The sequence below is a fragment of the Pleuronectes platessa genome, chromosome 17 (genome assembly GCF_947347685.1).
Source record: "Pleuronectes platessa chromosome 17, fPlePla1.1, whole genome shotgun sequence".
NCBI lineage: Eukaryota > Metazoa > Chordata > Actinopteri > Pleuronectiformes > Pleuronectidae > Pleuronectes > Pleuronectes platessa.
The window spans coordinates 20,892,315-20,917,699 of NC_070642.1; the positions used below are offsets into that span (position 1 = coordinate 20,892,315).

The window sequence follows — 25,385 nt, forward strand, 5'->3', positions numbered from 1 at the left end:
ATGCGCCTCAAACACACCCACAACACACACACACACACGTCCTCTGGCACTATGAACGCGCCTCAGACTCGTGCCCCTCAGGCTGGTAACAGGTATATATAGTGTGTTATGAATGAGAGCAGCAGCAGTGATGCTCTAGTTCCAGTGGATGAAAACATGGCTGCGGATGTGGACACGGTCAAACGTGCGCTCGAACTCTTGGTGAATTTAGGTCAAGTTCTTCTCCAGGAAGCTCAACATGACGCAGCAGGTAGGAATCAGACTATAGAACCAGTCTGTGGTAGGAACCAGACTCCGTTCACAATTTACCTCTTTTAACGACTTCACTCATTGGGCGAATTTAGCGAAAACACACGTTAATCTTTGTGATTTACAAAACGTCAACCTTATTGTCACCAATTCCATGTTGTGTGTGTGTGAAGTGCGACGTGGTACCAAAGAGAAAAGCTGCACCTGCCGAATTAATGAGGAGTTTAAATTGATGCAGCATTTACCGTTAACTTTGTTGTACGATCAATGTTCTTTCCCCACGAACCATAAGAACTTTAAAATGTGTGAAAATTGAATGGAGCCTGGGACTAGATTTTCATTTTGAGGGAGTACCTGTCAAATCTCGAAAAATATGCCATGCTGCTTCTCTGCGTGTGTTTTTACTTTATGAAAGTAAAATAATGTACTTGTAGTTAAAGCCCTTGTTCGATTTAATGTGAAATATTTTATTTTGTATATGTTTAAAGAAATTAAACCACCTGGAAAGCAAACTGTTACAAACCACGTTTCAGAGTGATTTAGTGTTTAATTCTGTATATTACTTCTACTTTATGGATTTAAGTGATTTTTGGGGATGGAACCAGACAACATATCATCTAGTTGAACTTCTGAAATATTAAATTGAAGTATTGATTCAGAATTCTGACGTCAATCTTGTACAACTGTAGAAGAACAAAATGTTTGGAATTACAAATGAGCCTGGGGCCAAACACTCACTAGGTGTTATTTAAATCAAATCCAGGCCAAAAGTTAAACTGAGTGGCAGTTGCTCAATAGCCCATTTCTCCAGGCGACGTTTTGAAGTTTACACATTCTTCTTCTGAGCGTGTTCCAACCAGGTCACGGGAGAAACCTTTTGTTCCTTATTGCATCGGATCAACGTGACGAAATGTTGGAATTTAATCCCTGTCACACGTCTTTACAACCTGGGCGAAGTCTCACTAATCAGCTTTGTCCATAATGTCTCCCTTTGTCCTCTCACAGCCTCCCTGGAGACGTTTGTCCCCAGAAAGATCAGCACCTTATTCGGCCTGATCACCGCTGGATTAGACTTCTACAGAAGGTGAGGGGGGGGGGGGGGGGGGGGGTGTTCAGCTGCAACATGCGACTTCACCACTAGATGTCACTACACACTACACACTGAACCTTTAAGTGACACATCTTTTCAAATTGTTTGAGTTTTGTTGTTGTTGTTGTTGTTGTTGTTGAGCAGCCTCGGAGTGAAGAAGAGGAGTGAGGCCGAGGCCATTTGGCAGAAGTTTTATCAGTAAGTATATAATCGTGCATTTTTATCACAGATAATCAAATGTATATGTTATTGTGAGCTTCTTGCCAAGGTGCAGATACTGTGCTTGTTTACCTTCTTATTGATTATTAGTGGGAATGGCTCCACCGTGTGTTGACGCCTCTTTAAATCATATTGTTTTTGCAGCCATGCAGAAGTGAGGGAGCAGGTGGAGGAGCTGCTGCAGCTGGAGGTCTGTATGTCTGATAGTTGTTTATTTACTTCACTGTTTACTACACAGACTGATCTGAATGGAGACTTATTATCTATTGTTTGTGTTGATGGTGCGCAGAGTGAGTGGGACTCCTTCCTGCAGGGCGTGGACAGAGATCTGCACACCACAGACCGGCAGCTCTCCGGAGTGAAGAGCCCCGACAGTCTGAGTCCCGACATGACGCTCACTGACGCCCGGAGCGGAAAGTGAGCTCACACGCTACTGGTCCCAGTTTAACCCCTTGTGGACGAATGTCGCGAATTTGGCTCAAACCCCATTCCGGGTTAATATTAATGCCGCCGAGGTGACGATTGTGCCTGATGGTGCAAATACTACACATACCAAGGAAGGTATTGGAAGCACTCTGTCGCCATCTAGTGGTCGGAGTGGGAAATACATACTAGCCCCTTGGGACTGTGCAGCAAAGTAATTTTTAGGTATTAAGCTGTATTTTAAATACTGTGAGGATGGAACAGCAATGATTGGACAGAAACATATGTTGTTATTCAATTTCAATCAAAAGCAGAATCACTCTACATACCAGATACTGGAAAATTTGTTAAATTAAGGTTATGCCCCATTATGCCTAATGTCGCTAATTTGCCTCATACCTTAATTTTATATTTACTGTAAATGCTAGATTGAAATTAACAATCTCCACTTAATTTAGCATCTATATGACAGCCAAAAACACAAATAATATTTTTTTTATATAATTGGAAATTAAACACCCTCAGACTGAACCTGAGCGTCTGGTAGAGGAACAAACCAGCTCAGACCATCAGCCATTCATTGGTTTCCATTAATAAATCACAATTTCCAACAAAGTCAAACACTTGATTTCACCTTGATTGAAACCATCTTTCCTTTTGTCCGGCCTGTGTTTGGTTGAAGGAGCGTCACTCTGGGCGAGTACCGGGGTCAGAAGCTGCTGCTGGTTCTGATCAGACACTTCGGATGACTGCCGTGACGAGACCACGTGGCTGAGCTGGAGGCCCGAGAGGTCGGTTCACTCTCAGACAACCAGTCCAGCCTGGTTCTAACCCTTACCCATCACTTTATCCCCATTGGCTCGTAACCTCTGGTTTTGTTCTGGTTCTTCTTCAGGCGGACCTGGAGGCTCGCTCACTTACGGGTCCTGGTGGTTTCCTTCGGTGTCGCGGAGGGAGCTCGGCTGTGGCTCCAACAGACCGTGGTTGTAACTTTGACATGATGCTGGATCCAGAGAGAGAGGTCAGCGTGTGTTTCTTCTTCCTGATCAACTCTATGAAACATGTCATTTTAAATCCATATTCAATGCTGGTGGGCCGCTGTGATATATGGAAACTAAAGGTTGGACAATAGGCTGTATGTAAAGAAGGACGAGTAAAGACCATATCCCTGCCTCCTCCATGTTAGTGGATGGGGACATGAACCAAACTAAAAAGCCAAAATACACTTTTTTAGCATTTTGATCCAATGGGTCATGACCTTGAGGCCATGGCTCCTCCCATCGCTCCGGTGCAGCCTCACTCTCTGGATAGTGGAGACGTGTCGTCCATCTTTACAAACAGTCTGTGACCGGCCTGAAGGAACCAGACGAGCGAGCAGCTGTTGGACGATGTGTCATAAAAGTCTCTGCACGCTCCGAACCTGTTATTCAGAAACAGTCTCTAGACGTGAGCAGATGGAAACGAAGGCAACGAACCAAACATGTGGAGGACAGAAGATTTTCCACTTTTTCTTTTCAGGTCTACAGGAGCTTCGGCCTCGGCTCGTCCTACGCCAAGGTGATGAAGTTCGGCTACCTGCTGCAGGTCTCAGAGTACAGAGCTGTGGACATGGACATGCCCGACATCCCCCCCCGCCTGCTGGAGGACCTCTACCAGGTCAGAGACTGTCGGACGTCCAAAGTATTCAATATTTCAAAGCAAATCAAATAACATATTGATTTGTGTGTTTTTAACCCTTTCAGATGGGGCGGAGACTTCTTACTGGATGAAGCAGGACTCGTGATTCTTTCTCACCCGTCCAAAAACCCCATGGACCGGCCGACGGTGGAGGACATCCTGCGGGTGGTGGACGAGGCCGAGTGCTCGTCCGTCTCCGAGTTGGAACATCAGTACGTGTCCTTGAAGCTGTGAGACCCGGGGGGGGGGGGGGGGTTCTGAACACGACCCTGACACCCACAGAGCGAGAGCAGCTCTTCGTCTCACGTGAATGACGTCACGTCTCGCTCTCATGACATCATGAAGAGGCGTGGCCGATGAAAACCCGCGTGGGACAAAGACGTCTGGTCTCCTCTGTGGTGTCGGAGCTGTGAACAGTTTTAGATTCAGTAGAACGACTTGATTACAATTGAACATTGTCCCTGATTTTATATCTAAATTTTATTGTGATAGTTAGAAATGATACTGATGAAGCAAATCTGTGTTTTTACTTCCTTTTAACTAATCAGAAAATGAATCTTTAAAACACATCAACCTGTAGAAAAATGTATTAAACATTTACATTCAGACGATTATCTACATTGCAGACTTGTGATTTAATGAATTACAGGGACGCACAGTAACGAGTCATTTCTTCGGGGGGGGGGGGGGGGGGTGGGGGGGGTGGGGGGGGGGTGAAGCTCTAGAAACATCATCAGTTTTCCAGCACAGTCACGTCTGTGTCAGCGTTTATTCAAACGAGTCACAGATCCACAGTCACTGAGTCAGCTCGGCCTCATCCAGTTAAACCAGATACACACTGGTGTGTAGCTTCCAGGGGGTCACTTTGTGCTTTTCATGTTTTCCCTTCTCGGTAATTTTGCGAACAAATATTTAGAATCCTGTGCTTGAAGTGGCAGCAGGTTCCCGACTGACTGACTCACATTCACGTCACCCGCAGCTGCACCAACAACACAACATTTACATTAGTAACACAATCTCTCAAAGTCTCACTCTGACGTCCAGTAGCAGCACGCACACACGGTTCACTCTAAAGCGCCACCCCGGTTCGTCGAACTCGCACACGTAGTTCATGGTCCGGTCACAGTAGTGGTCCCACCAGTCGCCGTCGTCTGACGACATGGCCACGCAGTCTCTCCCGCCCGGCCGCCGTCCGGCTGGCTGGACAGGAAGTGCCCTGCGCCACTGGAAGTAGGAGACCCGCGTGCCGTCGTCGAACAGGTACAAGCCGTCGGAGCGCAGGTCGTTGACCCCGAGCCACACGGGGCCAGTTGCCCGGGTGGAAGAAGGACTTCACGTAGTCGGCCAGGGCCCTCCTGCTCCTTGCGGTCCCGCGGCATCGCCATGCGGCCGCCGCGCTCCAGACACTTCCTGGACGCGCCGGCGTAATCCACGTAGCTGTTGTACACCAGGTAACATTTGTATCCCATCCGGTGTCCCTTCTGACAAGCTGAGAGGAACAGGAACACAAGTCGATGCTTTATTACATGTTTATAGAGCGGCACAAGTCAATTTGACTGATGAATGAGGTCAAATCTTCTCTCCCTCTCTAGATCTGTATTTGTATCTAGGAACTTCTTCACTAGCTCGCTGTAAAGGAGTTTAGAGAACAGCCATGAAACCAAAACAACGTGCTAAAAGACACTAGAAGGGCTCTGCAGGGCCGAGGTGAACTGTGTTAGTGATGTTTAGAAGAATTAATTTCTCCTACAGTTTGTATCCAAATATTTATCAGTGCACTTTTAAGTTTTCAGTTTCTGTTCAGAACCTTTCTGGGAACTTTATCTAGAAGCTTTTCCTCCCGAGCTCCAGCCGCCGTGAGGATCTGGAGGATCAGCCGATAGGAACCTTTGAGCCATGTTGTGTTTCCCTTGGTCCGCACATGAGTCACATCATAACAACACAGTCAGACTGATGAGACCCAGATTTCCTCCTGAATGTGACTTGTTCTCACGTCACCATCCGTGTTTAATACTGAACAACTTCAACTTATCTGTGTTTGTGACTGTTTCCTCCACGTTGTGTTTCTCATAGACGGCTAAACAAGTTATTAATGTTGTATAATGTCCTGAGAGGAACATTTACATAAGCTCAGCTTTTATATTTCAAAGGTATCTTGTTTGTTTTTTTAACTTTTTGGTGATAAACTTCACATATCGACGTTCCTTATGTGAAGTTTTGGACATTTCAGTTATCGTTCTGTCTAAGAAACACAACCTAAATCTACCTTAAATAACTAATATTGCCAGAAATGTGTTTTAATTATCTATATTTATATTTGCATGAGGTGTAAGAAGGAGATAAAGTAGCCGGTGGTACCTTCCAGTCGTCCCACCTCCTTGCGGTTGTCCCTGCTGTGTTGACGAACCTCCCGGATGTCGTCCTCCAGCTCACCCCACTTTACCTGCCATGGTAATGATGAGGAACAACAGAAACTTTACTTCATGATTATGAGTCCTAAATTAAAAATAATGGTCTGTTGTAGAGGATTCTCTGGGAGTCAGTGAGCGTCTCACCGTCCATCCTGGACAGACGGTCCATCAGCTGACTGACTTTCACGTCCAGCGTGTAGTGGCCCCACGTTCAGCTTGTGGATGGCCTGGTCCATCCCGGCCAGTCTGGACACTGGGGGATGAGATGGGTTTTGTTAGGAACTGGAGACGAGGTTCTTTATTATAAAGAGCTTCTGTGGAGTCTGATAGAAATGTTGTTATGATCGACACCAACGTGATCTGAAGGATGTGAGAGGACGTACGGATGTAGTTGTATGAGTTTTCAAAGTCGGACACTGGACTCGTTGGTTCTGGTTCTGGTTCAGGCTCTGGAATAATGTCGGGGTTATCTCCTCTCGCCATCTTCACGTCTGGCAGCGACGCCTTCACACACACACACACACACACACACACACACACACACAAACACACATATACATATTACATTGTGAAATCAAAACCCAGCTTCATCAGAACTATTCAAAAGTAACTTTTTAGACACTCAGAAAATACTTTCTAAAATATTTATATCATGATCTGAGGTCAATGTCAGGATTTAACACGTTTTAAATGAAGCTTCTCTTGAGGATATATTCTCATAAAGCTGCAAAACATCTGTGTCTCCTGCTCCAGGATCTCTAAGAGGACATACAACAGGCTTTTTCCACAGCCCCCCCCCCCCCCCCCCTCCCCCCCCCCCCACACACATGTTCCAGTCACTTCACCATTTACACCAGTGACATGTTAAATAAAGGCTTTAACTTAATGTCTTTTATCATCAAAAGTTAAACCTGTTATATATAAATCCCTTCTAATCATTACTATCATCATTATTAAGTATCTTCATCAATAACACACGTCTTCACCACTGAGTCATTATCATTCTTGACATGTCTGGTGTGTGTCCACATCCATGACATCATCACTATACACAACACAACACAGGCTTCACGGATTCCTGATTTTCTTTTCTACTCCTTTATTATTCCAACTTAAAATGAATTGATTTGATTTAATTTGTTGTTTCTTTAAAGTCCTTGTTTTTTCCTGAAACAGATTTATTCCCACGTTGCTGCATTCAGCATACATATCTCCATATACCGCATATAAATAAATTCTTTTATAATTCATCGAGTCCAAATCATGCAAACATGTAGTTAGTGAACTCCTCCAGCTCCTGAGTGGGTTCAGTCTTATCCAAACACACAGCTCTGGTCGCTCCTGGTTTGGAGAATGCAGAGAACCCAACATGCAAAGTAAAGACAGATCTGAAGAGAGAAGAGACGGACGGTCCTGACCTGAGTCGCTGCAGCGTCCACCGTCCCTGTGGGGACACACACACCCAGGGAACACAGACTCAGGAGAGCGAGCGAGGTGGCGGCTGGTCCCATTTTCTGCTTCCTAACAACTCTGCTCCTTCCCTCAGCAGTGAAAACTCCCTCTGCACCTCCTCTCTCTCTCTCTCTGTCCCTCTCTCTCTCTCTCTCTCTCTCTCTCTCTCTCTCTCTCTCTCTTTCCTTCACTCCTCTTTCCCGCCTGCTTCCCTCAGTGATGTGGTCCTCAGAGCAGGAAGCAGCAGGAATCTCCCATTAGAAATGGGAATGGGAGCTGGTGTGCAACAATATAAAAAGAACACTTCACTGGTCTCGACTCCAAACAACAGGAAAGCTCTTTGTTTGTGCTCCCACCTCCAGTTTCCTCTTTGTGTAAGCACAGGACAGGGGGTGGGGGGGGGGGGACATCTCAGGTCTGTGTCCTGTGGGAACCATGTGTCTCCAGACCATCAGCTGTTTAGGGGACAACGTAAAAAAGGAACATTTGTGATCGTCAGGTTTTATTTGGTCTGTGCGTCTCCTCAGAGAAACAGAACTTCATGTTTCAGCCTTTGTCTTCTAATGGTTTAACTTGCTTCAGAAAGTTTCATAAAGGAACATCTCATCCTTCAGTTTATAAACTTTAGAAATTCACAGATTCATAGAACGGCATTTGGACCTTTTAGTTTATTCAAACTATCTTCAAGAGCGTTTACCTCGAGGCTGATTGGTCACTTGATCCCCAGAACCTCTGAAGTGTAAATTTAAAGTTAAGATTCCAGCAACAAAACTCCACATCTGCTCACTGTATTGAATTTATCACTGGATCACAGAAATGTACAGTTTCTACTGATGTGCGACTCAGCAGCTGTTCAAACATAGTCACTGGTAACGGTGAAATAAATGGAGTCTGTCGATGATCCATAAAGCGTCTGAGTCAGAACTGCACTTCCTCAGATTCTTAATAATACAGCAGCAGTTATTTATAGTTAAAAAGCACTTTTCTCTACACGATGGGACTTCTACTGAAAAGCAGACGCTGTGGCCACAAAGGAAGTTTTGTTAAACTACTTATCTCAGAGATGCAGAATGAACCTTTATGTTTAATTTAATTTAATTAAAGTTATATTACTCTGGCTCAAATTCAGCTCACTACACTGCAGCCCTGTAGTCTCAGTAAACTGGGGTCATAAACACACACACACGCTCACACAAACACACACACACACACACACAGTCCTTTTATTAATTTGGATAAATATCAGTTCTTCCTGCCAAACTTCTCTAGTGTAATTAGATAATTCGATGCCGAGCTAAATAGAGCAATGTGAAACTGTTCCAGGGAAATGATGACGTGAAGAGAGAAAGGCCTTGTGTAAATGTGTGTGTCTGTGTGTGTCTGTGTGTGTGTGTGTCTCTCTGTGGGAGGTATGCCAGTTAAAATGCCACAAGAATTCTGCAGAATTTCCAGGGGAAGCGACTGAGGCTCAGGCATGTGGAGACTGGGAGGAGCTCCTGCTGGGAATGCTGTGAGCACACTGGGACAGATGTGCTGGAGTCTGCAGCACAAGGCCGAGCACATACTCAGCTGCTCCAGAACCGGACCCGGTCCAAACCCGTCAGAGCTGCTGCAGACGGCAGCCTGGATCCTAACAAGTGTCTGGAGGAGAGTTGTGACCCTTCAAAACAAAAGTGTGGCCTGAAACTAGACTGAAAACAATCTGACAAAGCAAGTGAACTCAAAATGACTTCTTACGTTTCAATACTTTACCCTGTACGGAAAATTCTGTAGTCTGTAATTAAAGATTTATAAAGTGTACATTTTCTCAGTATTGTAATTTAAATTTTAGATTATTTAATTCTCCATTTTATACTTTCACATCTGCTCTATGTTTATTTCTAGTCTCCACCTGATGTGAAGTGCTTTTTAATAATTGATATCATGATCTGTCCATCTGCTGTTGTAGCAAGTGACTTTCCCCAGCAGGGGGATATAAAGCTAATCTTATGTTTATCTGTGTTAATTAGAAATTAAGCAAAAATATAAAATTTTGCCTCTAAAATGTGAGTTTGTTGCTTTTCTTTGTCTTTCTTGATTTTCTAATTTGGATCTAACGCTACCAGACACTGTTATTTTCATTCAGCCAAACATTTATTGAAGACGTAGCAGAGAGGGAACACAGAGCAGCCATTCAGAGTCCGGAGGTGCAGGGAGGAGGTGCAGGAGCACAGAGGGGCCTCAGTTCAGCGTGAGGGAGGATGAACACAAACAAACACAACCCTGAACACATGAATAATGTATTGTAAACATGAGATGTTCATACGATGTTTATTTCACTGAAATGTAGTTCACACGTCTTTATTACTGCAATACACAGTAAGTTGTACTAACATGTTTGTGCCTCCAGGGAGCGCTGTGTTGAACGTGACATCACTCAAGTCAGCATGAGTTATGGAGTTTCATGCTTTAGACTTAATGCTTATGACATCATGACATCATCTCTACCAGATGATAAGAAATTACAGTGAGACTAACTTGTATTGTAAACACAAACAGACAATAACAAACGACACACAGTGTAAATATCACCTATCAGAGGGACAAGGGACAGTGAGACACAACCTCCTGCTTCATGTGTGGGTCCAACTCAAGCAGACTCACAACAAACATTATCTATTTAACACTTTAGTCTTTAAATGCTTCCTTAAAGACTTAATGCAGGGCAGCTGCTTGCCCCCGGGGGAGACAGAGGTCTGATGTCTACTGGGCCAACGCAGTATTTAAGTGAACAGCGCAAAGTTTCCTCTAAGCACCGGACTTCCTCCCTCTCTCCCTCTCTCCCTCCCTCTCTCCCTCCTCTCCTGAATGGCATTTTGGATCTGGTAGAAATTACAGCTGGAGAAGTTGATGTCATGGAGCCGAGAGGAAGGTCAACAAGAATCCAAACAAGCAGGAGTAAACAATCCTTGATCCAACCTGAAACTAAATTTGTGTGTTTTAGCTTCTTTCAATTAGTTATCGACCAGTAATCACTTCTTTATTTCTCCTTCCATGAGAAAAAGAAAAAGACAAAGACAAGCGGCAAGTTCGACAATTTCGTTTATTAGCTTCTCTCGGATCTGTGACTTCAAAATGCATGAGTGCAATATACATGTGTAGCATAAAGATACAATCAGCGGATAAATATAAAATTCATTAAAATAGTACTCTAGTTGTGAAAACTGTCACAAATCACTACAAGCCTGCCCGTTGGCCTAAACACACACGTCTGGGTGCGTGTGATCTTCATACTCGGTGGAGGTCAGGGGTCAAAGCCGGGAGAGGAGGAGGGAGGGGGGGGGGGGGGGGGGGTTGAGGAAGCGTTGTCAAGTACCGTGTGTTTTCCACGACCAAAGTCCGAGCACTTCCACGGCTGCTCCTCCCTCCTGGTTCTATTTTCACTTAATGCCAAAGAGAGCAGCCGCCTGGTTTCCATCAAATGTGTGTAAATGGAAATTCATTCCACAGTATTCCTGTTACGGGACGGTGAAGATTCAACAGCCTCCTCCAGGCGTGCAAACTATTCCAGGAATCCTGTGACCTGTGGGCCGGGACTGCAGCACCGAGCACGACTAAACTCTATAGCTCTAAAAAGGTTTATAGGAATATGTATTTAGATATAAATAAAAGCACATCAGAGAGCAAACAATCTGCACAACAAAACAATCTAAAGAGTTTGCACCGACACATTAACGGTTCCATGCTCGTGGTACAAAACTGTTCTCACTTCCTGGATTAGCGTCTATAAGAAGGCGGCTGGGTAACGACATCACTGTGCATCCACACGGCGAGCGACACTATTCACCAGTTCAGAGCCATTAACGATAACCAGTAGGTTTAAAACTGGTCAGTGGCTCGTAGCAGGCGCTTTAAGTTTCCCTTTTCTAAAAGTTATAATTGAAAGATTACAGTACGGCAAAGATGACAACATCCAGTGGGGGGGGGAGCAGAAGCAACCGTCACTGGTTGTGCTGGTTAGTGATGTTAGGTTTTGGTTTCCTGCTATTTTTAAGTTCTTTTAGTAATTATGGCTCACAAGCCGGACAAGATGATTAAACCTTGCTCCGTATGAAAAGCAGAGAGAAGTTGAATCAGCAGCATGGAAACCATTTCCCACTTCAAACGTCTCGTATAAAACCCAGTTATGAAATTAGACATTTTAATAGAAAACTCTGGTATTTAAACTTTAAAAGTCGGATTGAATCCATCCGTTTATTATATTCTTTCATTTCCGTTTGAAGCCGGCTCTGAACTTTGGTAAACGATGGTTGTTTCAAACAAGCTCAATAAATAAATTTTGACTCCAACTTGAAGAAAAACTTCTGCACTTTAGCATTTGGTTTTTTTTTTGGTTTGATTTTCAACATCCGGGAAATGATTTGATCAAAATTCAATCTTCACCCGAGTGGTTCGCAGTGTGGATGCACAGTGAGGAGCAGCGTCCAGCTCCTGTGAGGTTCAATCCCGAAAACTCTACATTCTGTGGACAGAAGGTGTTCGGACAGAAGATGCAAACCTAGTCAGAGCGGAGAGAGGGAGCTCTTCTAGCGGAGGGGGAAAACCCCCCGGAGCACAGGCAGTGACATAATGTCTTAACAAGCCACTGGAGATGATTACTAGAACATAATGTGGTGGACTGTAGAGACGGGTGTGTTTCAAATCTAGATGTGGATGTCTGTAGTCATGGCAGCGTGGTCCTTTCTTCAGAGTGACGATGATTCACTCGGAGCGGTGGATGAGCTCGGCTGCGGGTTACCAGTTGTCTAGGAAGTCGAATCCGGTCTTCAGGATGTTGTTGCTTGTGTTGAACTGAAGAAACAGTTCAGGAGAGACAGAGAGAGAGAGAGAGAGAGAGAGAGAGAGAGAGAGAGAGAGACTAGAGTTAAACACTGTCAGAGGCTGGAGAAGACAGGTCCTTGCCATTGGCTATTAGAACCAGTCGATACCCAGATGTGTCTTACTATGTCTGGGATCTATCAGCGAATCCCCCCCCATTTATTTTCGTTGTATACACAAAAGTTTTTCATCAAGTTGAACTCGTCTCATTTGGTTTGTTTGTTCTCGTGTGAAGCTGTGAATCCAACGTCTGGTCCAGACTAAACAACGTCTGGTTCTGTTCTGATCTGATGCTGCATGAGAACAGTCTGACCACACATCTAAGGCAAATGCTGTGCTGAGTAACTATTCTTATTTCCCTCTGTAGTATCAACAAAGTCTGTTTAACCACTCACCTGACAGAATGTGGGGCTGAGGTCTGGGTTGGGTGGAGCTTCCACCTCTCGCTGCCTCTCCACCCGGGTGGGGATGTTGGCGGGCTTTGATATGAGGTTGGAGGAGATCATCTCATCCAGGGTGTTGCTGACCGACGGCAGGGTGCTCTGGGACCGCTCCCACCCCGCCACTGAGGAGGACACGCTGAGCGGGGGGGCGGGCTTCGACGAGATGGAGATGGACACCGGCGGGGGGGGCTTCGATGAGATGGAGATGGACACCGGCGGGGCGCTAAGGGTGATGGGGGCCGGGGGCTGGGGAGCGGGGGGCTTGGGCGCTTTCTGCTTTGCGGGTCGGGTTGGAGCTGGAGGGGGGGGCTCCACTGCCTCAGGCTCCTTGGGGGGGGCCGAGGTCTCCTGTGGAGAAACAGTGACGTTGACTTCTGGCTTTGATTGTGAGATTTAAGTTAAGTTTTGCAAAGAACAAATTGAAATGTCCAATAGATCAAAGACAGAAATTGTTGTTGAAATTCTATTGAGGCTTCTTGTATAGATAGTACAAGTGTTTTTTCGGGCTTTGCAGTAAAAGATATTAAAAGTAAAAAGAGCAGAGTGGACTTCATCTCTCACCTGTCGGAGGTAGGAGGGGAGGGGCTTCTCTCCTTTCTCGATGGACTTGATCTGACTTGGGGTCAGCGACTGGAAGTCCGCCTGCTCCCCCTCCAGCCTGGACCTCTCAGCGCTGATCTTCCAGAAAGACGACTCCTCCTCTGGCCTCCGCCCCTCGCTGACCGTCACCTTCACAAGCAAACAACTCATTCTATTAAACTGCTTTAAATATTAAAACACGTTAAATACCATGGCCCTTCCAGTAAAAATTGTTCTACATTTAAGTTAAGGCGATGATCATTGAAATAATTGAATTTCTGGAAATGAGCCTGAAGCATCAACAATGTGATGAAAATGAATTCTGGCAATTGAATTGTTTCCTTTGGTTTCATAACTCGACTATACTAAGACAAACGGAAAAATACAAATACTACTACTATGTCTTATCTCCACTAACGTATAATATGTGAGTATTTCTCTCAACCCAAACTGTACACCCCAGTGACCTCTGACCCCAGAGGGCTCCTCGTACCTTGGGTCCCATCTGGCTGGAGTGAGGAGCCTTGGCGGACTTGGGTTCTGTCTGCGAGGCGGAGACTCCCTGGTCGGCAGAGCCCGGTGTCAGGCTGAACTCCAGCTGACTCTGAAAAACGTGGGAAGTAAATTATATAACTATTAAAAAAAAAGAACCTGTGGTTATATAATTCAAGGTATTTTAGGATCAGGGAACACGTCACAATTCTGTCTGAAACCACTTGTGAATAAATATATATTTTCTTTTACCTTTGTTTCCCATGAGAAGGGAGCTGAATGTTCATCCTGCCAGGTGATGTCCTAAACACACACAGACACACACACAAGCTGCAGTTACACACTAAACAAACTGTTAATAAACAAGGGAGTCAGTTCATGAGGAAAATAAAAAGATAATTACACAACAATGAGCCGAAACTTTATGACTCACAGATGAAGCAGGTAACACAAGTTCTCTCTTAACAGTGGTTTAAACCCAGTCTGGGAAACGCGCGCACACACACACACACACACACACACACACACACACACACACACACACACACACACACACACACACACACACACACACACACACACACACACACACACATACATACATATAAATGTATGATACACACACAAGTGTTTCACTAATCATTTTCAAAATAAGAGCACTTCAATGCGAGATGCCTCAACCATTTATGGCATTTCTATAAAATCTACAATCAATCATCCACCCCTCCCTCCATCCATCCATCCATCCATCCATCCATGTTAAAATCAGTGTGCGTAGGTTCATGACGTCACCGGGACGTCGCCCAACATATTTCAATGGCTACGTGGCTAGTTAGCATCGAAGCTAACCGGGCTACTGGGACCTCAGACCCTCTCCCCGCCCGCCCCCGGCCCTCAGACCCCCCGGTGCGAATACCTCCTCCCCGAAGTGGACCATCTTCTGCCCGGTGTGGAGCAGCAGCTTGGGGTAGCAGGCCACCTCGTCCCGCTCCACCCGGTGCATCGCGTACCGGGCTCTGATGTGCGGGTCCATCATGCAGCTGTCGATGGCGCAGTCCTGCTCCTGCGGCGACATCTTCTCCCAGGTGGAGCCGTGCTGCGCCTTGATCTTCTCCCGCTCCTGCATGATCTTCCTCGCCATGGAGTTGATGGAGGAGAAGTACTCGAACTTCTTCTCCTCCGTCCTGAGGCCCTCGAGCCCCGCTACGGTCGCGGTCGCCATCTTTGGCTGCTCCCAGCTGTTGATGTTGTGAGGAGAAGGAGGGCGGGGTCGGCCGTGGTTAGGGGGCGGGGCGTGGGCGTGGTTGGTTCTGAGCGCGTGTAAACGGCGCCCCCTTGTGGTCACTTTCCAGGCTCCTTGTTTTCACGATATTATTAATATAGTTTATAATATAATATATAATAATTAGTTTCTCCAGCATCATAGTTTTGAGTCTTTGTATCAATTTAATATGTGTTGGATGCTGATATCAAATAAAAACAACAATGTTTTATCAGTGTACCTCGATGCTAAAGTTAGCATCGCATAGGGGAATTTAATATTTATTTTTTTGTGTGTTTTGTTTTGTTAAGTAGAATTGTTTTGGACAACACTGAACTGAACACATAATTCAAAACCTAGTACAGATTTCTCCCCAATTTTTCATTTTCACAAACAGAATACCTGTTTCACAAAAGTGACTTTATTGAATTCATGAAATTCACAATTAGTTACAAGCACAATGTGCATGCAGTCATGTTTAAGTACAAAATATGTAAAAATATTGACACTTTCAAAAGCGAATCCCTGAAAACTTTAACAGTTTAGGAGAAAATAAAACATTTTATTGAAAATAGAAACCTTTACACATGAAGAAGACAGCTGGCAGTGATGTAAAAAGGCTTTTGGTCGATGTGAGTGAGCCCAGAGACAAAGGTCTGTGCAGTGATTGGTCAGGTCCCTCTGACATGCAGTCCATGTTGTCCCAGGTCACAGTGGACAGTTGCAGGTGGAAGTGTTAAAAACTGTCCAGCAACACAAGACACAATGTAAAAGCACAAAACTTAAATTGTTACATATATTATAATCTATGTCCCCAAATTACATTTTCAGGAACTTTTGAAGCCTGAAATAAATAAATAACCCTCAGTGTAGCCTTGCAGGCCACGTTCTGCTGTGAGACACATCTTTATTCACTTTGTCCCTCAGGCTTTGCTGTAAGTGGTTTCGTGGAGGCCGATCTTCTCGTTCTTCATGTCGCTGTTGAAATGGGGTTGGATCGCGATGGGAGAACGTGAAGCGAGTTTGAACTTCCGCCGGGCCGAGCGGGCACACAACAGGTAGAAGACCTCCGCCACGTTGAACACCACAGAGATACAGGACATCACCAGCATGAAGATGATGAAGATGGTCTTCTCGGTGGGACGCGACATGTAGCACTCGACGGTGAAGGGACACGGGGCCCGGGAGCAGACGATCCTCGGGTCCATGATGAAGCCGTACAGATAATACTGACCCACGATGAACGCGACCTCCAGGAGGATTCTGAAGAATATGGAGGTCATGTAGGTCCCCAGGAGGTTGCCCTTGATCTTGACGTGGCCTGCTTCATCGGAGTACTTGGGCTGTTTGAAGCCCCCCGAGTGGGCGTTGTTGTATTCTCTCAGCTTGTTCTCCTTGCTGATGACGTGGAGCACGTGGCCCAGGTAGATGAGCGTCGGGGTCGACACGAAGATAATCTGCAGGACCCAGAATCGGATGTGTGAGATGGGGAAGGCGTGGTCGTAGCAGACGTTCTTACAACCGGGCTGTTTGGTGTTGCAGATCATGTTCGACTGCTCATCGCCCCAAACCTGTAACATCACAGAAATGACTGTTACTACATGTGCATTGTAAACAACAAACAGAGTGGAAGCTTTTAGAAAGAGTTGTTTTATTGAGCTTAAACAAATCATGAAGTACCCCCTGGTGGCATCATTATGTAGGTGCACTGAAGTACTGCTGTGTGCAACTACACAAAATGATATTGTGGGCATGAAATAGATGTTTAATGATTATCTCATTTGAAAGGGCCGATTTAAATCCAAATTGATATATTATTATTGTTTTCAACATGCAAAAAGCTCAATTTGGAAAACTGCACTTGTATTAATAAAAACAATTATCTCGTCAAAAATTAAAACCTGATGAATGCAGCACTATCCTTTCTTTATGGCCACTAGAGGATGTTATTCCCTCTGCACCTGCTGCGTGCCGTTAGTCAGCGATGCACCGAAGCTACAGACGTGTGAACATACGACCGCACAGACCTTCTCTGCTCCGGCTCCGAGGATCATGATCCTGAAGATGAAGAGCACACTGAGCCACACCTTCCCGATCACCGTGGAGTGGGACTGGACCTTGTCCAGCAGAGACGAGAGAAAACCCCACTCACCCATGGTCCCTGAAAGGCAACGGGAAAAACTCTATTAATGAATTATGTGGAAACACACGCAAAAGAAAAAATGGAATGAAAATGTAATTAATCTTCCATAATAGCAGCATATCTATGTTTTTTTTCTTATTCTTAAGCAAGTATTCTTATTTTAAATGACCATGATTCTACCGCAGAGGAGAAAATTTAATAATAATAATGAAAAAACAATCGGTTAAAACGTTCTCTATAAAAAAGAAGAAAAGTTAGCTGCTGTAATAAATGATGATTAATGAACATGAACATTATTAAAAACAGCAGAGTGTCTTTTGTTTTGTAGACACGCGGACGTGTTGTAAAATCCATGATGTTCAGAACATAAAGAAGAATCAATAAAATCTGTTATATAACTAAACTTTATCACTGAAGTGTTTTTACAGACAATCGTAACTACACATCATTGCTTTATGTGATTTTAGAATTAAATTGATAATATATATGTATTTACTCTGACAGATTATGGAAAGTGCTTCAATCTGAATTATTAAAATCCTCTAAACTCTCGCTTTGTTTCACACACTCACACTGACACGTTCGCAAAACTCTACCGAGGCAGAGAACATGCTCATAGTCATAATAAAAACCAATATTCTTCTTTATATATGAGCATGAAGGAGATTATTCGATCAACCGGAAATTAAAGCATTAAATTCATGCTTGAAATAGTTTTAATTTGAATCTTAAAATGTTAAATGTAAAAGTAACGGAACAACTCACCGTTAAATGTCGCAGGTTTGGCTCCAGACGAACAGATCGGTCAGCACCTGTGGAGCCGAGTGACAGAGAGGCGGCTGAACAACACCAGATCTGCCTGTGATACCTTGAACTTTAGATTCAGGTGTTGTGCAACAGGCTGTCACGTTGTCGAGGCGTTTGTGAGATGATAAATCTCGAGTTGACCATTTTTGGGCTCAGCTCAAATAAAATATTGCACTGGTTAATAATTGGTGGGGTTTAATCCGCGTCAGGTTCATGTGTCATCGTTCCTTTCTATCACACAGCTACTGAATTAATGAAGTAAGAGGGATACGTGTGCGATCACCACACACACTAATCCAATGTTGTACAATAACCCTGCAGGAAAAACACTATGTCAACGGTCACGTTCATTTTTTAACGAAAAGTTTTTATTTCCTCCTCACAGAGAGATTTATAAGATCTCAATTAACTCATATTATTGACTTCACAAAGATTTTTTTTTTTATGAATTGAATTTGAGAAAGTCCATGTAATATTTATTCATGTATTTGTTCCCCTTTTATATAATAAAGTAGTATTTTTAAAGCTAAAGCTGCAAAACTTCTAAAATATGAATATTGACAGTTTTTCTGCCTCATTTTATGATAGTAAACTCAATATATAAGGATTTTTCATTCATAATATGATTTTGAGGAGCTGTGCCTGACATTATATGTTGTTTATTTTAATTGTTTTATCCTGATTAAAATTGTTAGACTCATAAATAATTAACTTGTCTGTTAAAGCACTATTGGAATAAATATGTGAATAGTTATTCGACGTGGAAGTGAAAAGTGTGAAAAGTGAATGAAACACAATTTGTATTCAACTTTAACCATTTATTTAAAATGAGAAAACATACAAAACATGACATCAGAGTTTCTTCACCACGATCATCCTCATCTTCATCATTGTTCAGTAAGCAAAGTAATTTCAAGTCCTAGATAATGAGCATGACAATAACTTAATAAAGGACACATGCAATAACTGGGCACAGACAACATTCTGCTCACTCACAGATAAATAAATAATTATCAGTATTGCACATTTTCATAAATCATTCGATTTCCATTAAAAAAAGTATAAAATTGGCCCCTAACTATCACTTGAGCTTTAATCATCAGGCTTCAAAACAGCTTTTATTTCATATCTTCTTTCAACCTCACAGTCTTTACATTCTGAAAACAAGACAATTCATTTTAATGAGTGTTCATTCATTTTAATGAGTGTTCATGAGCAGCCTCTCCTCCTTGGCCCCGTCCAGGCCTCCTCCGATACTGATGCTGTTCTCCATCTCCATGTTCAGCTTGTTCTGCTTCAGCGCCTCCTCCGTGGCCGCCCGCCTGTAGTTGGACAGGCTGGCCGGGTTCTCCGACGAGTTCAGGTGCCGCGCTCCCCGCTTGGACCTCCGCTTGCACCTGGAGCAGAGCAGGTAGAACACCTCCAGGACGTTGAGGAACAGGGAGACGCAGGCCACCACCAGCATGAAGATGATGAAGATGGTCTTCTCCGTGGGCCGGGACATGTAGCACTCCACGGTGAAGGGACAGGGCTTCTTGGAGCAGGGGAACATGGGGACCATGACGAAGCCGTACAGGTAGTACTGGCCCGTGATGAAGGCCGCTTCAATGATGATCTTGAAGACGAGCTGGGTCAGGTAGCTCCCCAGCAGGCTCCCCTTGATCTTCACCTTCCCCTTGTCGTCTGTGTACTTGGGCTCTTTGCTCAGCTTGGTCCCACCAGATGCCAGCTTCATCTTCTCCCTCATCTTGTTCTCGGCGTGGATGACGTGCAGAGCGTGGCCCAGGTAGATGAGCGTCGGCGTGGACACGAAGATGATCTGGAGGACCCAGAAGCGAATGTGCGAGATGGGGAAGATCCAGTCGTAGCAGACGTTCTCACAACCAGGCTGCTGAGTGTTGCACATGAAACCCGACTGCTCGTCGCCCCACACGGCCTCGGCACCGGCGCCCAAAACCATGATCCTGAACAGGAAGAGGACGCTCATCCAGATCTTCCCGACGACAGTGGAGTGGGAGTTGACCTTTTCCAGCAAAGACGACAGGAATCCCCAGTCTCCCATCTTTGAATGTGATATTCAGATACTGATCTGAGATGAAAAGAAGGAAAATACTGTAAATACTCTGCTGATCAACGGGAAAGAAATACCAATGTCTGTTCCACCTCTGCTGTGGAAAGAAGGGCTCATTGTTCTGTTTCACTAAGATGAATCACTTTTCAGTTTTTTGGCAGAGCAACACGAGAAGGAAGATGTCGTTATAAAAAAATCATTGGCTTAATAATCAACTGATGAAGAATAGTAGAGGTAGAATAAAACAGAGCTTCCCTATAGATAAAGCTTCAGTTAACACTTTCTAAAAAGATAACAATGATTTACAATTTAAATTTATAGATATCGAGAGAAAGCAATGTTGAGAACATGAGGGAATATTATCATGATAATGAAAACATTAATACTACAGCCCTTATATGAAAACAGGATTAAATCTTTTCAGGACTTAGGCAAATATGATCAGATAATACAAAAATACAGGTGTAAACTTCAGCAGTAAATGAATGGCAATAGAATTAAAATGAGAATGCATGTAAATCAGCATGTGGAGATTAACAACTCACGGTTTTTGGTGAAAAATGTCGAAAACGAATCAATATTTTCACCGGACATGTAATTCTGTGTCTTCTTTAAACAAATCTTCCTGTAAATCTATATAAAACCTCAGTTTTCTGTACAGAGAACAGAAGGTGCTGCCTCTTACCTGCTGAACTGGTCAGGGCTGGACCGTCTCTGGTCAGATCTAATCACCAACTGAAATGGACCTTGGATATTTCGCTGGGTGAGGACGGCGGGACCTGGGGAGGACTCACATTGCACAACCTGCATGTGGCTCTCGTGTCACGTTGAGCCAGTCAGCAAACCAGGGAGGAGAAAGTTGATGAAACACCCGAACAAGAGGACGGGTGTAATAATTGATAGGTGTGGTATCTTCGTTCAGGGGCCAAGATCCAGTTCTGGACTTTAAACAGGCCATAAGACCACGTAACTCTAACTTTACTTTGAAACCACACTACTACAGCTTCTCTTGTTTGGTCTTTTTAACAGTTTGAAAGTGCTCATGCTGCCCAGGAAACAAATTTTCGAGTCTTTTTACAGTTAAGTCCCAACCCCTGTCTCCTCCATGTTAGTGGACAGGGCCGGGGCCAAACTCAAAAGTCACAACACATGTCAAATAAAATTCCCCCCAAAAAGAGGGTTTCTATCATTTTATGAAGTTCTTCTCACACTGCCAAGTTTGGTTTTTAATTCGTTATTTGATGCTGTAAAATTGCGGTGAAATATCATGATTGACAGCTGAGACCGACTCACGACTGGTTGAAGACACGTATCGATACCGTGGCTCCGCCCCGCAGCACATCCAGAATCTTTTGGCTTCAATTCTGGATCGTCCATCTTTATTTTCTGTCCATTGATTTAAGGAACTGTTCAACGTTTTTGTAAAACGCTGATATATATATTTTTAAAGACAGTTGAGTGAGGAGGAAGAAGCAGGTGTAATTACCATGTCCTAGATGAGGCTATTCATTTTGCGGAAAGACCCAAGAGGTCGACACTTATTACCCCTTCTAAAGCTGTGAGCTTTTCTTTACCGGTTAAACACATATTATATAACCCATTAACTTAGGAGCTTTCGAGATGCCGGCACTGTTTTTATTTTTGTCGTCTTCGGACTAAACCGAGTTAGTCATCTCCCTTCCTGCTCAGCTGACTGTCTCCTGGCTGTAGCTTCATATTTATCATCTAATCGAACAAACCCTTTCTTTAAAATTATGGGAAATCATTGCAAAAACGTGAAAAGTCTGTTTGCTAATTAAAACTTTATCAATAAAGGTTTTTAGTTGATGGCAGCAGGTTCAAATTAGATTAATATCTTGAGATATACTCAATGCGGATCCTGAAATAATATAAACTGAAGATGATTGGTAAATGAAATGCACTGTAATTCGTTTTGCACAAAAAGAAAAAGACAACAGCATTTGATCAGATTCTGAATATGAGATGTTTATTGGATGAAAAACATGACATCACAGTTTCTCAAAATCCATCGAACACCTGATCTGCAGTCTTTTAAAACGACGGACATCTTTGCTTTTCTATTCTGTCACAAACGTCTCTGGAAGTCAATTTAAAACATTCTGCATGTGACTGAGATCTGTTTACAGAAGCTGGCCACTTCCCCTCAACCTTTATTTACTGAGCACACACACGCCCCCCCCCCCGCTGTCCCCTCTACAGCCCAACACACAGATAATCGAACCCTCCACGCTTCAGATGTGGACCTCCCCCATGTCACTCTCAGATGGTACGGTCTTCACGACCTTGCTCACTCCACCTTTGACCCCGTTCAAGCCGACCATTTGTCCCTGCAGCTCCAGCTCCAGGTTGACACAGTTCTGGATGGCCTCGTCCCGGCTTTTAAACATTTTCCTCTCGGAGCAAGGGGGCGTCACCGGGGTCACGGTGTAGTGCTGCCTCCTCGCCATGCACTCCTTCACAGCCTTCACGCACAGGTAGAGCAGCTCCACCACGCAGAGGACCAGGGACACCACCGTCGCCACCAGCATGAACCAGATGATGACCGACTTCTCCGTAGGCCGGGACAGGAAGCAGTCCACCTTGTGCGGGCAGGGGTCGGTGGCGCAGACGTAGCGCGCCTCGAGGGTGAAGCCGTACAGATAGTACTGACCCACGATAAACAAAACCTCCAGGATTATCTTGGCCACAAGATGGAAGACATAGCTGCGGAGGAGGCGGCCGCGGATGCTGATCTTGCCGGTGCTCTTTGTGTACTTGGGAACTTTGTAGGACTTGGTGAGGAACAGGCTGACCTGGGAGTCCAGCTCCGCCTGCTTCTTCATCCTCTCTTTCACCTCAGGGTGGAAGAACGAGAAGACAGAGTTAGACGTTTCACAATAATCTGGTGGAAGACAACAGAAGGTAGTTGGGGATTGACCCACTTTGTCCTGTTGGAATAATTGTATATAAATCATCATGAACTGAATATGACCTTGTGTAGGAGTTGTTATTCAGTGCTGTCTGGAAAATGGTGAAGTAAGCTGTAGGCGACATTCTTACACAAGAGTTAGCCTGACTAACCACTGCTGTGCCTTGCCTAAAGTTGATTTTTAAGGAACTGTCTGTTATGGTTATGAAACCATAAAGGTTATTTTGGGGTATTACCAGATAAAGCAACACCCCGAAGACAAGGAGTTAACAAGAAATTGAAACCCCACCCAATGATGTGTTGTAATCTTGAGCTGTGCAAATAAAAACACTGTGTTAGGGAAGTTGAAGTTTGGCTGCGACCTATTCAGAGGTCAGAAGATGTCTGGTGTTTGATTCTCACTCAGTGAGTTCTTACAGCATTGTTACATGTCTGGGTGAAATTCCCTCGACATGTCCAAACCCTTATTCCACGTCTACATGTGGTTTCCATGCTAGAATATCTGCTCCCCTGACTGAGTGAATCAATTGCTTCTGGGCAGGCAGGCATCACAAAGTGGGTTTATCAGGACCTGGAAATAAAACTACATAGATAGTACACGAACAAAGTAAATGTACCTTCCTCTGATTCAAAGATCTAAGGTCTAAAAGGATCCTAGTATAATGTTTGGAAACCAGCTGATGATCCATTCCCCTTGGAACTGTACTATCTATGGAAATACCTGACACATGAAGTATTGGCTGTTATCACTACCTTCTTCTCGATGTGGATCACATGAAGGACGTGACCTAGGTAGAGCAGCTTCGGAGTGGCCACGGCAATAATCTGAAGAGCCCAGAAGCGAACGTGAGAGATGGGGAAGGCTCGGTCGTAGCAGACGTTCTCACAGCCGGGCTGCTCGGTGTTGCACACGAAGTCGGACTGCTCGTCGCCCCACACCTGAGGGAGGAGGAGGAGGAAGAGGATGTGATACAGACCTTCAGAGACATGAAGGTGGAGCTTTATTTCTCAATAAAGCAAGTCTTTTTGGCCCCTGGTGCTCAAATGAGTACATGTAGTGTATTACCAGACCTCCTCAGCACCGGTGCGCAGGACCAGGATGCGGAACACAAAGAGCACGGTGAGCCAGACCTTCCCGATCACCGTGGAGTTGCTCTGCACTTTGTCCAGCAGGCGGCCCAGCACGTCCCATTCAGCCATCTCAGGGGCCAGTGGTCTCTCTGTTCGGGGAATAAACCATTAAGAGTCAGGGACAAACCATTGAAGGAGCGTTTTTGATCATCCAAAGGAGAATATTAATATAAACACAATCTTAGTCTGGTTTTGTTAATTCAATTAGTTGCTGGGCTCTAAAAACAAAGTGCATCATGAGTCAGAACGGAGGAGAGTCTCTCACGAGGTTAAACTTTTATCGTTTCTTGTGACTTTGCTGATAAAAGCCACAGCTGCGGATTTTTAGTCTCCAAAACAAAGTTATCTGCTGGAAGCCGAGACGATATCCTTGGTTAATACCGACCACTGCAGATCCGAATTCAAAGAATGTAAAACATGGAGAACAGCAACTCGAGCCGATGAAGAATATCATCACCTTGATATTGAGATCGTAAAGATTTATTTAGACTTATATGGGTTTATGTTGCTTTGATTGAATATTTACAGGATTACAAATTACACTTCTTAGTCATAAAGGTTCTTTCTTTTATTACATGTTCATTGATTCCGTGTTGTTGATTTTCTTCAGTCCTTCGATTTGTTGGAATCAAAACAAAGACACAGGATTGTCTTTATCTCTTCTCTCCAGAATCCAAAATCTCTGACATGTTGATTTAATCCTCTAATTGATGCTACGTGGGATTCTCTGATAATTCTGAAATAATGCTGAGTCACAGTCGCACAGGATTCTCCGATTGGTCAAACTCCAAATAACTGTTGAGTCATGTCAACACGTTAGCTCTTCTTGGACAATGAGAGCTGTGCTTCCTCTGAAGGTCGAGATGATCTTCCTCATTTCTACCACTCGGTGCACTATTATGATTAAATGTACTGCAGCTATATCTAAATATTAGTAATATGCTTTATTAAATCCACATCAGACTAAATATTGATCATATGAACATTTGAGTTCCTTCAAACCGATCTGATTTTATTTTTGTTTGTTTAAAGAACTCATGCATATCACTGAGCTTCTCATAAACATGTGCATTGACAATTAGCTTGTGTATTTACTGTATTTTCAAATAGTGAATGGTACAAAACTTGCAGAACCTGGTATGACTCAAACA

General features: G+C 44.1%; 6 protein-coding genes across 6 annotated transcripts; 1 reads left to right on the top strand and 5 right to left on the bottom strand.

The window, feature by feature from the left end:
- The first annotated feature begins 17 nt into the window (after positions 1-17).
- On the top strand, positions 18-4,272 carry selenol (selenoprotein L). Its single transcript, XM_053445150.1, is given in 10 exon segments — positions 18-250; positions 1,255-1,333; positions 1,484-1,537; positions 1,703-1,748; positions 1,848-1,975; positions 2,664-2,795; positions 2,889-2,961; positions 2,964-3,002; positions 3,500-3,654; positions 3,724-4,272. Coding segments are annotated over 10 exon segments (1,017 nt in total). The 5' UTR covers positions 18-108; the 3' UTR covers positions 3,893-4,272.
- Positions 4,273-4,394: 122 nt separating this feature from the next.
- On the bottom strand, positions 4,395-7,852 carry clec11a (C-type lectin domain containing 11A). The gene is given in 10 exon segments (XM_053445497.1): positions 4,395-4,834; positions 4,837-4,872; positions 4,874-4,963; positions 4,965-5,009; positions 5,011-5,147; positions 6,017-6,101; positions 6,215-6,274; positions 6,276-6,322; positions 6,453-6,573; positions 7,488-7,852. Coding segments are annotated over 10 exon segments (870 nt in total). The 5' UTR covers positions 7,581-7,852; the 3' UTR covers positions 4,395-4,678.
- Positions 7,853-10,585: 2,733 nt separating this feature from the next.
- Positions 10,586-15,155, bottom strand: c17h1orf198 (chromosome 17 C1orf198 homolog). Its single transcript, XM_053445304.1, has 6 exons — positions 14,809-15,155; positions 14,145-14,195; positions 13,894-14,004; positions 13,383-13,550; positions 12,774-13,169; positions 10,586-12,351 (listed from the first exon to the last, which is right to left on the bottom strand). The coding sequence occupies exons 1-6, from the start codon at positions 15,112-15,114 to the stop codon at positions 12,295-12,297; spliced, it is 1,089 nt and encodes a 362-aa protein (XP_053301279.1). The 5' UTR covers positions 15,115-15,155; the 3' UTR covers positions 10,586-12,294.
- A 403-nt stretch (positions 15,156-15,558) lies between these two features.
- Positions 15,559-18,270, bottom strand: LOC128460225 (gap junction Cx32.2 protein). Its single transcript, XM_053445305.1, has 3 exons — positions 18,062-18,270; positions 17,181-17,314; positions 15,559-16,724 (listed from the first exon to the last, which is right to left on the bottom strand). The coding sequence occupies exons 2-3, from the start codon at positions 17,307-17,309 to the stop codon at positions 16,077-16,079; spliced, it is 777 nt and encodes a 258-aa protein (XP_053301280.1). The 5' UTR covers positions 17,310-17,314; positions 18,062-18,270; the 3' UTR covers positions 15,559-16,076.
- Positions 18,271-18,900: 630 nt separating this feature from the next.
- Positions 18,901-21,020, bottom strand: gja13.1 (gap junction protein alpha 13.1). Its single transcript, XM_053445825.1, has 2 exons — positions 20,860-21,020; positions 18,901-20,192 (listed from the first exon to the last, which is right to left on the bottom strand). The coding sequence occupies exon 2, from the start codon at positions 20,163-20,165 to the stop codon at positions 19,302-19,304; it is 864 nt and encodes a 287-aa protein (XP_053301800.1). The 5' UTR covers positions 20,166-20,192; positions 20,860-21,020; the 3' UTR covers positions 18,901-19,301.
- A 1,406-nt stretch (positions 21,021-22,426) lies between these two features.
- On the bottom strand, positions 22,427-24,303 carry gja11 (gap junction protein, alpha 11). Its single transcript, XM_053445250.1, has 3 exons — positions 24,175-24,303; positions 23,857-24,042; positions 22,427-23,029 (listed from the first exon to the last, which is right to left on the bottom strand). The coding sequence occupies exons 1-3, from the start codon at positions 24,301-24,303 to the stop codon at positions 22,427-22,429; spliced, it is 918 nt and encodes a 305-aa protein (XP_053301225.1).
- Between the last annotated feature and the right edge of the window lie 1,082 nt (positions 24,304-25,385).

Excerpts from the sequence above, each read along its gene's own strand:
- c17h1orf198 (XM_053445304.1), bottom strand. The coding sequence starts at position 15,114 with ATGGCGACCGCGACCGTAGCGGGGCTCGAGGGCCTCAGGACGGAGGAG. Across the intron at positions 13,170-13,382 it reads TCCCCTCCTACCTCCGACAG|GAGACCTCGGCCCCCCCCAA; the intron begins GTGAGAGATGAA and ends GTTTCTCCACAG. Across the intron at positions 12,352-12,773 it reads TCAGCCCCACATTCTGTCAG|TTCAACACAAGCAACAACAT; the intron begins GTGAGTGGTTAA and ends CTGTTTCTTCAG.
- gja11 (XM_053445250.1), bottom strand. The coding sequence starts at position 24,303 with ATGGCTGAATGGGACGTGCTGGGCCGCCTGCTGGACAAAGTGCAGAGC. Across the intron at positions 24,043-24,174 it reads TGCGCACCGGTGCTGAGGAG|GTGTGGGGCGACGAGCAGTC; the intron begins GTCTGGTAATAC and ends CTCCTCCCTCAG. Across the intron at positions 23,030-23,856 it reads TGATCCACATCGAGAAGAAG|GTGAAAGAGAGGATGAAGAA; the intron begins GTAGTGATAACA and ends TTCCACCCTGAG.
- gja13.1 (XM_053445825.1), bottom strand. The coding sequence starts at position 20,165 with ATGGGAGACTGGGGATTCCTGTCGTCTTTGCTGGAAAAGGTCAACTCC.
- LOC128460225 (XM_053445305.1), bottom strand. The coding sequence starts at position 17,309 with ATGGGTGAGTGGGGTTTTCTCTCGTCTCTGCTGGACAAGGTCCAGTCC. Across the intron at positions 16,725-17,180 it reads TCGGAGCCGGAGCAGAGAAG|GTTTGGGGCGATGAGCAGTC; the intron begins GTCTGTGCGGTC and ends GTGATGTTACAG.